Here is a 16004-nt window from a genome sequence, read left to right as displayed (position 1 = left end):
TCTTAACCCGCCGTTAGCTAACCGACTGCTAAATATGCGTTGTTCAAAACATGGCTAGTCACGTCGGTAGTTAACGTTAAGTTTTGGACAACAAGATAAGAATGCCGTTAAAGTTAACAGTCGGTCGGCTAAGGCTACTTAACCGGTGGTTCAAAAATAAATGCGTTTTGAACAACCGGCCGGGCCCAGATGAACTTCAAAATGTTGAAATAATCCGTCACACCGAATATTTTAGCCTGGACTTTTTAACTTCACTTCACTCACACACACACACACACACACACACAATTGTCCTTAAGTCACACAACAAAGATAATTGTATTGAAGTAGTGACATTTTTCTTAATTTTGTGGGTCAACTAAAATAATAAAATCATACAAAAACAAGTGTTATTAGCTTACAAATGCTGACAGTAAAAAGTGTTCAAATATATACTTCCTGATATTGATTATGTCATATTTACATCCAATAATAACTTTAAATATGGCTGTGAACTAAAATATAAAAATAAATGGATTCTCTTTCCTCTCTCCATCTACACGTCACTTCCTGTCTCCATGGCGACACTTCCTCTCCATCAGCGCCCCGAGCGGATCAGCTCTGAAACGGAAACATGAGGCGATGATGTCATAATGTAGTGAGGTCACGGTTGCACGAGTCGATGACGATATGAAGCGAAGCTGCCACGAGAAGGCAACGACATCACGCGGCTCGTTCTCACCGCGGCACAAGTCCGGGTTGAAGTTCTCGTAGATGGCGTCGTCGCTGCGAAGTTTGCCCGCTCTCAGGACGTCGCGCACACACTGATGCAGGAAGGCGTACTGACACTGCAACAGGAAGTGACATCATCGCCACGCGTGTCAGTGCCATCGGTAAAGGTGCGTGCGTGCGCGCGCGCGTGGGCGTGGCCTGACCTCGGTCTGGACCATGTGCTGGCGGTGGAGGCGCAGGTCGAACACGCAACCGTAGACGTCCACGGTGCCTTTGGCGTCCAGCTGCTGCAGCAGGCGGTCCAGGGCGATGAAGGTGCCCGTGCGGCCCACGCCCGCGCTGAACGCAAAACAACAAATAGCTCAACACAAAAAGCAACATTTGCCTGAAAAACACCCAGGAAAAGCTGCCATTATTTGTATACATTATCAAGACTTGATTTGACCACAAAAAGGCGAGGAAAATGTTTTGCCTCAACAACAATGAAAGGCTACAAAATACACTACATATTTTTTTCTCTTGACCACAACGACACAAAAACTGCAATAGTTGACCACAAAAAGCAATACTAATACCAAAATACTACAAATGTCACAAAATAATCAATTTGACCAGGAAAGTGATTGAGTTCAATCAAAACACAAAAGGCTATAAAAAAAAAAAAAAAAAAAAAGGTTTTCCCTTAAAACTCTATGTCTGACTACAAAAGTTCAATATTTGCAGTCGTAAAGGAGTTGAGCTTAAGAGGCTCGATTTTGGGGTGACGTCATTCTCGCCAACGGGCTCAAACCTGCAGTGCACGACGGTGGGCCCGGCGCCGGCCGAGCGGTCCACGAAGTCTCGGACGGTCCGGACGAACTGGACCAGCGAGTGTGCGGTGTCGGGGACGCCGTGGTCGGGCCACACGGTGAAGTGGAAGTGACGAATGACACGAGGGCCGCCGATTTCCTGCAGGGGGCGCAGTCGCGACAGTTAGCGGACGCTGACGCGCGCTGGCGAGGCGCGGGGGAGCGGGCGAGTCACCGAGGAGATCCTGAACTCTCGGACTGTCCACTCGGGAAGGACCGACTCTGACATCATCTGGACCGCCAGCTCGCCGTAGTACAGCGCCTCCTTGTGGGACGGCCAGTACTGGTCACACTTCACCTGCGCGCCGACGCAAAACATTATGACATCATCGTGACCTTTGCATCATCGTTAGGGTTCCACCCAAATGGAGTTTTTGAGGCCGATTCTGATATTTGGCAGAATAAAATTCTGAAAACCGATTAATTGGACGATTCATTTCCAAAATATAATGAATACAATTATTTTGTTTTTTGGTCCCGAAATGCTTATAACAACAAAGACATGAATTACAGGCAGAACATTTGACTCTTTTACAATACTTTGTCCTTTCGTATTTGTAAAAATAGGCCACATTTTTTTTCTTTGTCGTATTGTGTAAAAAAATGTAATAAATAAAAAGGCAAAAATCAGCAAATTTGAAAAGGCTTAATATTGGCCAGCCGATTAATCACAATTACGTCATACCATCATGAATGCATCACGACAACACCATGACATCATCGCTACGTGACATCATGGCATCGTCATTGTGATGTCGTTGTCGACGTACCCGCCCCTTCTCCACACACTGCGTCACCATGACGACGGCGCGCACGCCGTGTTCCCACAGCATCCTCCAGAAGTCGTCCTTGGTGGCGGGCAGCGGGCCCTGCGTGGCCACGTACTCGCGGCGGAAGTTGTGACCCTGAAACACGACGAGAGCGGGCAGGCGACACGTAAGAAAAGTACGGGAAGCGTGCGCAGCCGTTTGTGTTTGCGCGTGCGAGCATCTGCTTGTGCGCGCACGTACGGGAACGAAGCTGGCGTTTATGTAGTCCGAACACGATTCGTCGTCCGCGCACGACAGCTTGACACGCGTGGAATCATCTAGAAAAGCCAAACGTGTCACGGGGGGGGGGGAGGGGACGAGCGGCCGGCGAGGTCTTACGGGAAGCCAACGCACACGGCAGGATGTTATTGTAGCGGTTCTTGCCGCGGTTCTCAGGCACGCGGGACACGTCCACGCTCTGACTGCGACCCACGTCCTTCAGGTCCTGCGGGCGACGACCGAAGTTCGGAAGGACGTGCGCTTCCCTCGCCCGGATCTGCCGGCCGCACACTCACCTCAAACTCCTCAGACATCAGAACGCTGGCGTCCGCTTGCAGCTTCAACACGTGAGACTCAAAGTGGTTCGCTTTCACCAGACTGCACGAGCCCAAGCGCACGTCAAAATCAAATCGATGTGGCCCCGAACTGGAAGAAGGACAATTCTGATTGCGCTCACCTGGTGACGCGACGAGCACTATGAAGGGTAAAACACAAATGAGTCAGCATGACTGACACAGAGACACACACACACACACACACACACACACACACTAACCTCCTGACCCCTACGTACATCGCAGCATTTGGCACCTCCTTCCACATGTTCATCCTCATCACCGGGTTCTCCTGCACCACCCTGCTGAAACATCACAAACAAACAGAACCGCATTCAGAAACACTGAGAAACAGGTTCAAAACCACAATCAGGACCATTTTCAGGTCAACAGATTTCAGATCAGATTTAGAACCCGATTCAGAACCAGACTTGATAGCGGCTCAATGTGGCGAGCTGAACCGGACGTACACTTTCCTTAGTCTGTGTCTGTACAGCAGCAGGGAGACGACGGCCACCGTCACGCCCAACAGGAACATGCTGGCGCTCAGACCCTCCACCACGCCCCCTAGTGGCTCTGAAAGGAAGCGCACACACGCACATCACTCAACAGCCATTTGTGTACGCGTGCGTGTGTGTGTGTGTGTATATATATATATATGTCTCACCTGCTTGTGTCCGGAATGGCGTGGACAGGTAGGTGTCGCTAAAGAGCGCCTGAGGAAACTCTTTGTCGTTTTCATCAAACAGGCGTGTGAATGCTCGTATGCTCAGCCTGTGCGCGCGCGCATGAGCATGCGAGTGAGTTGGTAGTGTTTCCTAGGAACAATGTGCGCCCCCTAATGGTCACCTGTAAGAAGTTCTCTCCTTCAGCGGGCCGTCACAGAAGTCTCCGTAGTTGTCACTCAAGTAGGATTCGTCACGGTAACGATCACAGGCCCCGCCCAGTCGGTCGCCTCCTGCCCCCAAGTTGACCTCCACCACCTGAGCAACGTGATCGGTCAATGAACTTGTGCGTGTGCGTGTGCGTGTGTGTGTGAGCGAGACCTGGCTGGCTGCGATGTAGGTGTCTTGCGGGCATCTGTTGAGAAAGTAGGCGCTCTGGTAGGCCCTGACGGAGGCGTTGTTGATGTAGTGGCGGTAGGAGGGCAGAGGGTGGCGCTGCTCTGGCAGTAGGATGTCGTTGGCTGTTTTGGAATCCAAGCATCGACTTAAGACTGACAGAAAAGGCAAAGACACTCGATGAAAATAAAGGCGCGTACCGTGCGACTGGGCGACGATGACGGCGAAGTATCTGACGGCGCCGTTGACGTCGCTGAACCACGAGCAGTTGAAGCGAAACAAGATGGACGTCGACGTCACCTTCGCCGTCGCCACGCTCACGCTGGGGGGTGGGGCCGGGGGGCCTGGGAGACGAGCCGTTGGACAGACAGCCTGTCAATCGAACGTTTGCGCTGCAGTGTTTGAGTGTGCGCGTCAGTCGTGTGTGTTATCATCATCCAGACTACGTGCGTGTGCGTGTACCGATAATAGTTTGGGCCGCTCTGGCTCAATGGGTAGAGCGGGTCGTCCGGTGACCGAAGGGTCCCCGGTTCAAATCCCAGCTGTCGAAGTGTCCTTGAACAAGACACTGAACCCTAATTTGCTCCCGGTGGGCCTGGCAGCGCCTTGCGTGGCAGCAGTCGCCCGTCGGTGTATGAACGTGTGTGTGTGTGAGAATGTGAGGCTTGCGCACGTGTACTCACGGTCAATCATGGTGACGGCCGTGCGTGTGGCCGGCGCGCTCGCGTGTCCGTGCGACCACACCCTTACGGTCACCGCGTACTTCCTGAACGCGTCCAATTGGTCCAGGGTGACAGTGTTGACTCCGCCCCCCAGACGCAGCGCCGACGTCAGCTCCCCGTCATCGTGACGACGACACACGACCTCGAAGGAGTCCAAGTCGGACGCGGGAGGAGACCACGAACACGACACGGACGAAGACGACACGGGCGCACAGTGGAGGGAAAGCAGCGGGCACGGATCTGAACCACACGCAACCACCGTCCGTCACGTGAGAAAACACACACACGCACCAAAATGTCCTCCACCCACTTGTCGTGAAGTCTCCCTGGATTGGCTGGCTGGTGACGACGGGCCCGACCGGCGTCCCGCCCCCGCTGACGGTCGCCACGGTGAAGTTGTACCGTCGCCCCGGAAACGCGCCGGCCAGCAGGCGAGCGGCGAGCTGCGCGTGCGTGACGGACAGGCGGTCGGGGGGCGACCACGCCACGGCGAAGCCGTCGTAGTCTCCGGAGGCGGGGCCGGCCCACCGCAGCTCCAGCGTGTCATTGGCTGGGCCTTGCTTGATTGACAGGTGTGTGGGTGGGGCTGGGGCTGAGTGAAAGGGTGAAAGGTCAACTTCAATTTCACTTGTTCTTCTGCGGCGTTTGTTCTTACTGGTGCGTCCGAGCGCGGAGGCGTTGTTACTCATCTCGCCGCTGCGGGCGATGACATCGGCGCGGTACAGCCTACCAGGAGCGAGCCCCGTGAACACGTGACTGCTCTGCTCCGCTCCCAGCAGCTCGGCTCGCAGGACGGCGCCGGAGACGTCGGACAGGATCACCTGACGTCAACGCCGTACGGCTTCAAATCGAGCCCGGCAAGGGGTTTTTTGTTTTCTTTTTTGCGGCGAGTTTTGACCGACCTGGTAGCCGCTCCTCCGCCCGTCGCCGTGCCTCCAGCTGGTCGTCAGCCGGTCGGCGTGTCCGCCGCTGTGCAGCTGCAGCCGCCCGACAGGAGAGGGCGCTACAGACAACGCGAGGAAAAAAGCAACGAGTGGAGACTTTTTCAGACCGATACCGGTACGAGTGTTCACCAATCCCGAGTACCGATACCACGAGTATATACCTTATGCGTCGAAAAACAACAACATTGTTATTTGCAGTTACTTCACCACTTTGATTGGTTAATAATGCGTCAAAATAACAGACCAATCATATCGATTTGTTAAAAAATAGGACATCGACCATATTTGGACATACAAGGTTTTCGCCCCACAGCGACAATATATACTGACTGACGTTGCGTCTTAATGCGCAGAGGATGGCGAAGGATTTCCTTCACACAGAAAACATAACCGTGGAACGGCCACAAGAGGGCTCCAAAATAACAAATCAAAGAACACTCCGCAGTCAAAGCTGACGCTGACGAGGATTCGCCGATGTGTCGAAGCGCTGCAGCGTCGCACGACGGCTGGTGAGGAGGACTTACTCCTCCTCAGATTTGGTGGCTGGTATCGGCAGCCTTCACGAGTACCCGATACATCGAAATAAGTTCGCTATCGACCCGATGCCCAAAGGGAGTATGGGTGATCGCGCATCACGGGTAGAGACGAAAAGACTGACGGGAAAGTAACATCGTCGTCGTCATCGGCATCACGGTGACTGACCGGTCCTGGCGAGCACGGACGAGTCGCTGCTCAATCGTCGACTCCAGCTGACCACCTGCAATCGGTGCAGACTTCCTGCCCGCAGGCCGGTAAACACGCACGAGTCCACGCCCGGCTTCACCTTCTGGACGCCCGCCGGCTCGCCCGCAACCTGCGCCGCAAACCGCGTGCAGCAACAAAGGAACATACGATGGAAAACAAATTCTTTTTTGGCGATGGCCGATTCCACACCTGCCGACGCGGCGTCCCGCCGGCCGCTTCCCGCTCCTCTTTTCGGCCGTCGTCGGCCACCGCGAGGAGCGAAACCTCGTAGACGTCAACGTGGCCGTCGGAGTGGCGCCACGAGAAGCCAAGAGAGGAGACGTTGGCAGAGGTCACCGTCAAGTTGGACACTGCGGATGGACCTGAACGCACGCACAGAGTGGGTGGAGCTTACAGATGTGCGCGCGGACGCACACGCACGCACATGCACACCCCATCGGTGCGACTCACGCGTTTGTCCTTCGGCCGCCACCTCTGCTGAGGCCACGCCGGCGCTGAGCGTGACCACCCTGACCCGGTACCACTTCCCGGGCGTCAGCCCGTCCAGGCGGTGGGCGCGGGTCTGGGCCGCCAGCGTCCGGTTGGCCAGCAGGACGCCGGACGGGTCGGCGAGCAGCAGCCTGAAGGCATCGTAGCGGCCCGCCGGACGCTCCCACGTGACGGTCAGGCCATGCGGCGTGTGCTCCTTGTCCGCCTGCAGGGCGCTCACGCGGGCCGGCGCTGATGGCGCCAAACCGTCAGCAAAGAAAAAAATCATCATCAAAAAGCGCCGGTGAGTATGTTGCCCGTTCGACGGCCGGAAAAAAACACATGACTGCTTTCCTCTTGGCCATTTGATGGCGTGCCAGATGGAAATACTCTCGTTTCTGAACACATGCTGGACGTGCTCGCCACGACTTTGGCTTTTCGGGAATTGGCCCCTTGAAGGGGTTTTGGGATGTTTGACCCTCAAACGAATTTGTCTTTTCAGATGTTTGGACTATGAAGGCGTTTGACCTTTGGGGCAGTTGAATTTTGAAGCGGTTGAATTTGGAGGCATTTGAGTTTTGGGGAATTCAAGCTTGAAAGTGTTTGACTTTTGAGATGTTCGGGCGGTTGCGATGCTCACCTGTGCGGCCGGACGCCATGTTGCTATTGGTCAGCTCCCCGCTTCGTGATTGGACAGTGAGATTGTAGGCGTGTCCCGGGATCAGATCCAGGAAGTCCAGAGACGACACGTGCTTGGGGACGAGTCGAGTTTCCGCCACAACGCCGTCCTGGAGACAGGAAGTGACATAATCATTGTTTTTTCTTTTTGTTATTGGAGATCGGGGGGGGGCAGGTCCGACTCACCGTCGTGGACAGCGAGACAAAGTATACGTCCACGTCGCCGACCGCCGGGGTCCACGTGACTGCCAGGGCGCCGCCCGAGTCCACGGGGTGGCGCCGTGGCGCCAGGCGGAGGTTGGTCACGGTGGCGGGAACTGGGCAGGAAGTCACGACGGCCAATCAGAGAAAAGTGGACACGGATCACTCTCACACGCCGTACCTGTCCGCCCCTCAATGAACAGCGCCCTCTGGTTCGGCCCGCTGAACGTGGACACGACCATCTTGTAGAGGCGTCCCGCCGTGAGCGACGTGAATTTGTGCGCTCGCACGTCGCTCCTCAGCGTGACCGGAGGAAACACACGTGTGTCGTTGAACAGCAGCGTAACCTGCAACACATACTGAGTCAACATGACGGAAAATGTCTCACGAGTGTCATCCGCTATTTGCGGAAAGTCACGTGACCAAGGCGAACGCGGCATTGCTGACTTCCTGTGTATGCTAACGAGCATGACACGATCGTTTTCTGTATGGCCGGTGTCCTCGGACAAAAGTTAAATATATGTATAAATACAAATATGATACGATGCGTATCAAAAGGAACAAAGCTTCAACATCGTCTCCGGTGGCTCTGAGGTGACATCCTGTGTCTAACGTTCCCACAGGTGCGCTTCCCTTCCCCGTCGACCCGAACGAGGAGGCCGAACGCAGAAGAAGGCTTCGCATGTCACGGATTGGCTAACGGCAGCGTTCAGCGTTACTCCTGAACCCGAAACCTATTCAACGCGATGCTAATATTGCAGACGGCTGCACGAGATGCGCTCGAAACAAAGGCACGATCCAAGCAATTTGGTTGTGCTCGGTCGACGCGGACCCAGCTGGGCATTCGGGCAGTAACTGCGGGCGCATTTTCATCGATTCTGACCAGCAAAGAGAGTGACTGCCTCGTCGTGGAAGGCAGCTCTGGAAAATGGTTTGATCTCGATCACATGTACTTTGAAAGATCATCGGGAAACGTTCCGAGGGGTTTGGGGACGGTTTTCGGACAATGTTGAACACAACAACATTCGGCATTTATTCCATCGGGTGAACCTGGGCTGGAGGAACTCCGTCTTGTGGGGACAATATTGCGAACCTTGCCTGGACGCGCGTGCATGTGGAACTTCTTATTTTACGTTTTGTCATTTATGAAAACAAAAACAATAATATATTCTTCAAATAGAAAAAATGTGCCACTCTTCCGTACCTCGTAGTGCTCCACGTCCCCGCGAGCGGGGCTCCAGGTGACAGTCAGGTCACCTGGTCCTGCGTTGCTAAGCGACAGATTGGCCACAGAGGCTGGAACTGGCAAAAAACAAAAAGTTGAAGGGGACATGCATATTTTACCCAATTTGAAAGAGGCCAAGTGCAGTCCACCCCGGACTGGTTGCCAGCCTATGTGTGGGCATACGTGGCCAACCCATCAGAATTTGGTCGTTGGCCGGGTTTTGTGGACTCACAAGTGCGTCCGTCCGTGGACGCGCTGCTCACGAGGTCGCCGCTCCACGTTTCCACAGTGACGGTGTAAAGTCTTCCGGGCGCAAGCGAGCCGAAGACGCACTCGCTGCGTCCTGCCGGGACGCTTTGCTTCTGTACCACGCTGTGGTTGTACGACACCGCCACCGCGTACGCCGTCACGTCTCCCGACGCGGGGCGCCAGTACACCTGACAAATGGCAACCGACCCAACGCTAATGCTAATGCTAAGCCCAGTGTTTCAATCGCACAGATGAGCTAACGCACCTTGAGGAAGTCGTCTCTGGCCGAGTGAACGGCGGTCGGGTTCTGCACTGTGGCGGGTTCTGCGGCGGAGAACAAGACACCATTGAACATGCTGCAAGATAATATAGCACAGGTCAACATCGAACAAAACAGAACAAGCAAACGGAAGACAACATCGACAGACATCGGACAGCGTGACGACAACGTAGAAGATCAGGAGAAAGACAACAAAAATGATAGTCCAGAGTACAAGCGGACATCATAGAACATGGTACGAGACAAAAGCAACATAACAGATCAACACAACAAAGAAAGATCAACAACACATTGTCGAACATAGGACAAGAGTTTTGTGGCGCTAACACAGAGAAGTAAAATTCATGAGGACGTGCCGTGAACCGTAACTGGAAGTAGTTGGCGGCCCTTACGTGTGCGTGCGTGAAGCCGGGTGGCGTTCTCCAAGCGGCCACTCCTGGTCGCTATGACGACAGCGTACATGCGTCCGGCCACCAGGGAGCTGAAGGAGCACTCGGGCGGGGACGAGCGCGAAACGGCCAGCGTGTGAACCGCCGCCCCGCCGACGCCGACGTCCTCCAGGCGGACCAGATAACTGTCAACTACGCCCCCTGCGGGATGCCAGGACACGTGCAGCGTGTCCGGACGACCGCCGTTCACCACTGTTACCTCGGTAACAGATGCTGGGGCTGGAAGTCGCGAGAAAACACACGAGAACCTTCGGATGACTCCGGTCTCGTCTCTATGTACGTAAGAAAGCAAGTCGCTGCACTCACTGGTTCTTGCCTCCAGACTTGTGACTTTGGACAGCACACCGCCACTAACAGTGACAGCCTCCAGTCTGTAGAGGGCGCCAGGGGTTAAGCCAGAAAGCAGCAAGGAGGCGGAGCCAACGGGAACAGGAACACTTTGCTTCTGAACAACAACGCTGGACAACATCGCAGAAAAGTTCACTCATAATAACTGGTTTCACACGCACGCACGCACACCCACAAACACACACGCTCCGTCTCACGAACAGTGACTGACGCGCCCAAATAACATTGCTTAGCGCTAAGCTAAGCTAAGCTAGCCACCTGTCATGGAGTAGCGTGAGCTCGTACGAGTCAACGTCCCCGCGCGGTTTTTCCCACGCCGCCTCGAGGCTCGCCACGTCAACGCTATGCAGCGTGATGGCGCTCAACGCCATGGGAACTGCAAGACACCCGCACACTTCACGTCAGCCACAAACACGCGCACACTTCACATCAGCCGCAAACACGCGCACTCGGCCGCACGAAGAAGACAGCGACCTGTCCGTCCCTCCACAGAGACAGACGCGCTGAGATTTCCACTGGCAGTTGCCACGGTGATGGTGTAAATCCTCCCGGGCGTCAGCACGTTGAAGGTACACTCCCTCGTGTGAGGCTCCACCCCCCTGGTATCCACGGTGACGTTACCTAAACGACCGCCAAACGGCCAGTCAGCAGGGAGCTGCGACGCGACCGGTCAAGGGTGTTGGGGGCGGGGTTACCGTGGCGAAGGGTCAGGAAGTAAGCGTCCCGGGAGCCGGAGGGGGCGTGGTTCCACATGGCGCTCAGCGACGTTTCATCGGCGTGGCGGATGTGAAGGTCGCGCACGCACGCGGGAACTAGCAACACCACAACGTCGAGGTCACAAGTGTGTGCGTGTGTATGGTGTTTGTATGTCTGTGTGTGTGTGTGTGTGTGCGCGCGCGCGCGCGTTCATCTCACACGTATTTCCATCACAGCTGTTTTCTGTTGCCCGTCGTCCACTTTTCACCGCCAGTGTGGCACGGTAGCGCCCCCCAGGAAGTAGCCCCGTCCCGGCGAAGGTGAAGTTGACGGCGTCCTTGTGCAGGACGGTGCTGACTATTTCCCGTGAGCCGTCGTGGAGGACGAGCTCGTAGCTGTCCCAGTGACCGGTGGGGGGCGCCCACGACAAGAAGAGACCCCCCAGGGGGGCGGGCGTCAAGGCCAGCAGAGAAACCTCCGCGGGAGCTAAATGCCACCACAAGAATTTACATCAATGTTGTCGAAATTATTTACAGAATGTGCGTGAAACGGGACAGGAAGTCGGGCACCCGGTCCCACCTGTGCGTACGTGGATCTCTGATCGGTTGAGCAGCTCGCCGCTCCAGGAGCTCACAGTCACGTGATAGTTCGCGCCCGGGGTCAGCTGACCCACGACGACCTCAGCGGCGTCGGGACGGAGATTCGTTCGTCGCTGGCTCGAATTGTCGGACCGTAGCCAGACCGCCAGGGCGTCTACGTCTCCCTCGGGCCGTCGCCATGACAACCGCAAGGCGGTGCCGTTGGCGTCTGCCGTCAGATCGGCGACGGCGGCCGGCGCTGCGGACAAAACAGTCGGGACGGGGCACGGGCAAACGGTCAATCACGTTCCTCGACGGCTGGGCCGTAACGCGTGTGCGTGCGACATGACAAATGAATCCACACGCTCCCTTCATCTCCTACCAATCTGAACTTGGATGCTCGTGTCGTTGTGCAGACCGCCAGCCTCCGTTGCCACGGTAACACTGTAGCGCTTGCCCGGGGTCAGGTTGTTGACGGTGCGCATCGTGGCGGTGCTCTCCAACGTCTCGTTCAGCAGCGGATGCGCTAGTGGGAGGAGCGTACGGTCACAGGACTCCCCAGCCTCTTGATCATTGGACACCGGTGCAAACAGGATGTGACATCACCTACAATCATGATCACCGTCTGGTCCTCGCGAGCGTCCCCACAGAAGCAGCCTGAAACGCTGAGTCCTGCCTGGGCCCGCCTGCCAGGAAAGTTCCAGGCTCTCACTCGACCTGGAAGTCACACGCAGGCCCCACGGTGCCGATGGACCTGACACACACACACACACGCACGCGCACACACGCACACCATTAGCGCTTCTCTGTTGTCCCCAGGAAGTTACTTGAAGGCAAATTGAGGGGGAAAAAAAGTTAAAAGGTGAACCTTTATATAACAATGTTATACTTTAGGGCGTTACTTCCACGCTCCCACAGTGCAACAGTACACACACACACACAAAGAACAAAAGAACAACTGAGGACGGGAAATGAACAGAGAGCTCGGCCCAGCATGGAAAAACAACAAGAACTTCTGTTTTGGATCCCTCCCAACACGCACACACACACACACACACACACACACAGGCCCTATCGCCTCACATCAGCTGGCGCTCACTTCCTATTTCGAATCAGTGTGAGTGAAAGTAAGAGATGTGCGGCCATGTTGTCCGACTCCGCCAAGAGCGCAATCGTTAGCCACATGCTAAAGCTAAGTGCTCACCAAGTGACAAGTTCGCGTGTTTCAGCGCCTCTTTTTCATGAGTTCGGGACACGACACGTCCTGACACGAATAGCAAAAACCACGTGTGTGTGAGAAAAGTGGACGGCTTCAAACAAAAGGTGTTTAACACATCTCGATGTCAACACCATGAAACAAAAGATGGAATTCTCAACTTTTGTCTCATTCATTTTTTTTTAAATCTGAAACCCAAATGTCTTCAGTATACAACAAAACAAAGGAATTGACCTTGCCGTTCCAATACTTTTGGAGGGGACTGTGCGTGTCTGTGTGTGTGTATATATACACATGTATATATATATACACACACACGGACACACACGCAGTGTTTCCTCACTTCACGTTTTGCGGCTTCAGTGCTTCGTGGGTTTTTCCCAAATAATTCATCCAAAAATGAAAATGAAAAACATACAGCCATATTGCGGTTGCATGTTGATGCGCGAGAGAGGTTTCCCTGCATGCCAAACACAGACGAGTTGACTCAGAGGCTTTGTACGTGCCACGGGCACTCATACAAGGCGCGCGATTGGTTCCCGGCGCGACATCGACCAATGAGATTTATCCCGTCAGCTGATTGGCTGCGCATCATCGCAGCCTCACCCAGCATCTTCCCTTGTTGTGCCTCGCCAGTCTCGTTGTTGTGTTCATGATACCTTTTTTTGACGAGTTAAGCCCTTCCAATGCCGCCGAAGCGCTGCGCCCCTGCGAAAGCTTCCTCCGGGGCGCCCAAGAGGAAGGAGATGATGATGACCATCAGCGAAAAAGTGAAACTTTTAGATATGATCAACGAGGGCAGAAGTTCTGCATCTGTGGCACTATATATATCCTCCCGCATTGAAGAATGGAAATTGCCCGAAGGCAGCTGGGATAGGCTCCAGCAGCCTGCGAAAACGGATGCGTGCGTGCGTGCGTGTGTGTACATACACACGTGCACACGCCTAGAAAGAGGACCACAGATGCATTATTCGCCTCGAGGATGTTGATGGAAAAGTACAGAGAAGGTCAGAAGGAGCGACATGGTGTCTTTGTCGATCAAGAGAAAGCCGATGACAGCGGACCCAGAGAGGAACCGCGGTACTGCACGCGCAAGTCTGGAGCGGCAGAGAAGTCGGCTAGAATAATACGAGACATGTACGAGGGAAGCAGAACAGCGGGGAGGTGGGAGTGCATCAGGGATCAGCCCTGAGCCCCTTCCTGTTTGCAGTGGTGACGGAGAGGCTGACAGATGAGCTTAGACTGGAATCCCCGTGGACCGCGATGTTTGCAGATGCGGGGAAAGCAGGGAGCAGGTCGAGGAACACAAATAAGGGTGGACGTTTTGGGCAGGAGAGCTTGAGGTCATGTTCACGTACTTTAAATACGGCTCGAAAGCAGGCAATGTCACGCTATGTAGCTAGCCCTTCTATGCCTGACGCGTTGGCGAGGACACGGCAGGAATAACCGAACCGAACCGAACCGTAACCTGCTCGATATTTTCTGGGAAAAGGAGCAAAAGCACTTCTTTCACAGGACATTTTCTCAGCCTTTCCAAGTCAAATCAAGGTTTGGAGGTTGAGGTGTTACAGGGATTTCTTGCGCTAGCACTCATGTTTGGACGTCAAGATTGCGGCGTTCTGTCGATTCGGCTCGAAAGTTTCGGTTTTTCCAACTTACTGGTGTGCACGGTGACGTTGGCCACTTGGCGCTTGTCGCCGGACCGAACGCGCAGCACATATGCGCTTCCTGCTTCCAAGTGACGCAGCTCACACGCGAAGACGCCATTTTGGACGCCCGGCCCCTCGCTTCCTGTCAAATTGGCTTCCGCCTTCCATCCTGGCTCTCCGTGGCTCCGTCTTCTCTTGCACTGGATATCTTCCGCGCCGGCGTCCGCCGACGACACGGCAAAGGAGCAGTTAAGTCCTCGCGCGCTCACCGTCAGCCGAACGTGATCCCAAGCGGACGCCACGTCACGGACGGACACGCCGCAAGCGTCGGACGCCTCGTCTGCGGGAACTGAGCCGCTCAGAGCCTGATGGACAGACGCATCATCATCATCATCATCACTTTCGACCATTTCATGATGACACTTACTTTGAACGACGACCAAGTACGAAGTTAGCTACTACTTCTGTTAACGCGTACACGATCAAGAGTCCTGGAATTTGTTGCATTAATGTCGTTTTTTGTTTGTTTTTTTAACCAAAAATTGGTTACAAGGAATAAACACATTTCAATAATTTGTTCTTCATTTATCTCATTAAATAATTGGGTAACCAATATATTGACTTTTTTTTTTTTTTTGTACTAAAACAAAGCATATACAGCACATTTAACATTTTTCATACATTTGAAAAATGTGTGAATTACAGATAAGACATGACTTTGACATGACTTAATTGAATACATTTTTTAATTCCAACAATTTTAGGGTGGCACGGCGGCCGACCGGTGAGCAGCGGTGAGGTTGCGTGTTCAAATCCGGCCTCGCCTGCGTGGAGTTTGCACGTTCTCCCCGTGCCTGCGTGGCTTTTCTCCCGCAACTCCGGTTTCCTCCCACATCCCAAAAACGTGCGAGGTTGATTGCGCACTCGAAATTGCCCGCAGTTGTGAACGTGCGCGCCAATGGTTGTTTGTTTCTATGTGCCGTGCGATTGGCTGGCGAGCGCTTCAGATTGTACCCCGCCTCTCAGCATTGGCGCCAGCATGCCTACTACCCACGTGAGGATAAGCGGTACGCAAGACGGAAAACAATTTGAAAAGAACTTTTTCAAAATTTGCGTTATGAAATAACTCACATCTGATTGAATGTAAATGAAATGAAAAAAAATACGAAAATAAACAATGAGAAAATATGTTAGTGAGGTTCGGGATTAGGGTTCGGTTCGGTTCGGTTCGGTTCGGTTCAACCCTGAACCCTAACCCGAAATAAGTTGCTGGCTTGGTGAGAAATGTTCCAACGTGAATCCTGCTGATGTGACGATATCGAGCGTTTTGTCACCTGCAGCATCCAGATGAAGAGGAGTCCAGGGCAAACGCGGCGTTCCAGCATTTCGGGCAAGGCGCAGTGGTCGCTGGTGGCCGGCAAACGTGGCGTCCGGCATGCTCGTCGGCCGGCTCTGCTCCGGCAACGCTCGGACGAGTTTCCAGGAGTGCCGCCGACTCCGGGAGCTCCGCCTTTCCTGCTGGCCTTTGTCCTCGCTCGCTCGCTTCCTGTCGGCCGGCCGGGCTACGTTACGCG

The 16004-nt window shown here is 54.3% G+C and overlaps 1 protein-coding gene across 5 annotated transcripts; it reads right to left on the bottom strand.

The window, feature by feature from the left end:
- Positions 1-299: 299 nt before the first annotated feature.
- Positions 300-15972, bottom strand: ptprb (protein tyrosine phosphatase receptor type b). Of its 5 annotated transcripts, none has more exons than XM_061761704.1 (40): positions 15765-15955; positions 14441-14795; positions 12176-12319; positions 11948-12091; positions 11567-11824; positions 11207-11473; positions 10987-11103; positions 10766-10912; positions 10550-10667; positions 10250-10401; positions 9887-10162; positions 9480-9538; positions 9198-9402; positions 8945-9042; positions 7922-8087; positions 7726-7856; positions 7502-7649; positions 6844-7113; positions 6583-6755; positions 6352-6502; positions 5608-5708; positions 5361-5526; positions 5016-5297; positions 4667-4945; positions 4184-4327; positions 3969-4108; positions 3772-3905; positions 3590-3696; positions 3393-3498; positions 3144-3227; positions 3045-3062; positions 2884-2965; positions 2708-2813; positions 2570-2646; positions 2330-2464; positions 1735-1857; positions 1502-1659; positions 915-1050; positions 722-827; positions 300-600 (listed from the first exon to the last, which is right to left on the bottom strand). In XM_061761704.1, exons 1-40 carry the CDS (start codon positions 15813-15815, stop codon positions 578-580), a joined length of 5937 nt encoding a protein of 1978 aa, XP_061617688.1. In that variant the 5' UTR covers positions 15816-15955; the 3' UTR covers positions 300-577. The 5 variants fall into 5 exon arrangements, 3 of the variants coding, with proteins under 3 accessions (XP_061617688.1, XP_061617689.1, XP_061617690.1); XM_061761705.1 differs by having other exon boundaries at positions 2723-2813; positions 15765-15954; XM_061761706.1 differs by having other exon boundaries at positions 2723-2813; positions 3144-3224; positions 15765-15954.
- Positions 15973-16004: the final 32 nt, after the last annotated feature.

The sequence above is a fragment of the Phyllopteryx taeniolatus genome, chromosome 22, assembly GCF_024500385.1.
Source record: "Phyllopteryx taeniolatus isolate TA_2022b chromosome 22, UOR_Ptae_1.2, whole genome shotgun sequence".
Lineage (NCBI taxonomy): Eukaryota > Metazoa > Chordata > Actinopteri > Syngnathiformes > Syngnathidae > Phyllopteryx > Phyllopteryx taeniolatus.
This window is presented reverse-complemented; position numbering and strand designations above follow the sequence as displayed.

What these genes read in the sequence shown, in the direction of transcription:
- ptprb (XM_061761704.1), bottom strand. Translation starts at nt 15,815, where the DNA reads ATGCTGGAACGCCGCGTTTGCCCTGGACTCCTCTTCATCTGGATGCTG. An exon ending in CCAGAGACGACTTCCTCAAG is followed by an intron (nt 9,403 to 9,479) that starts GTGCGTTAGCTC and finishes GCCATTTGTCAG; the next exon opens with GTGTACTGGCGCCCCGCGTC. An exon ending in GCCATTCCGGACACAAGCAG is followed by an intron (nt 3,499 to 3,589) that starts GTGAGACATATA and finishes GCTTCCTTTCAG; the next exon opens with AGCCACTAGGGGGCGTGGTG.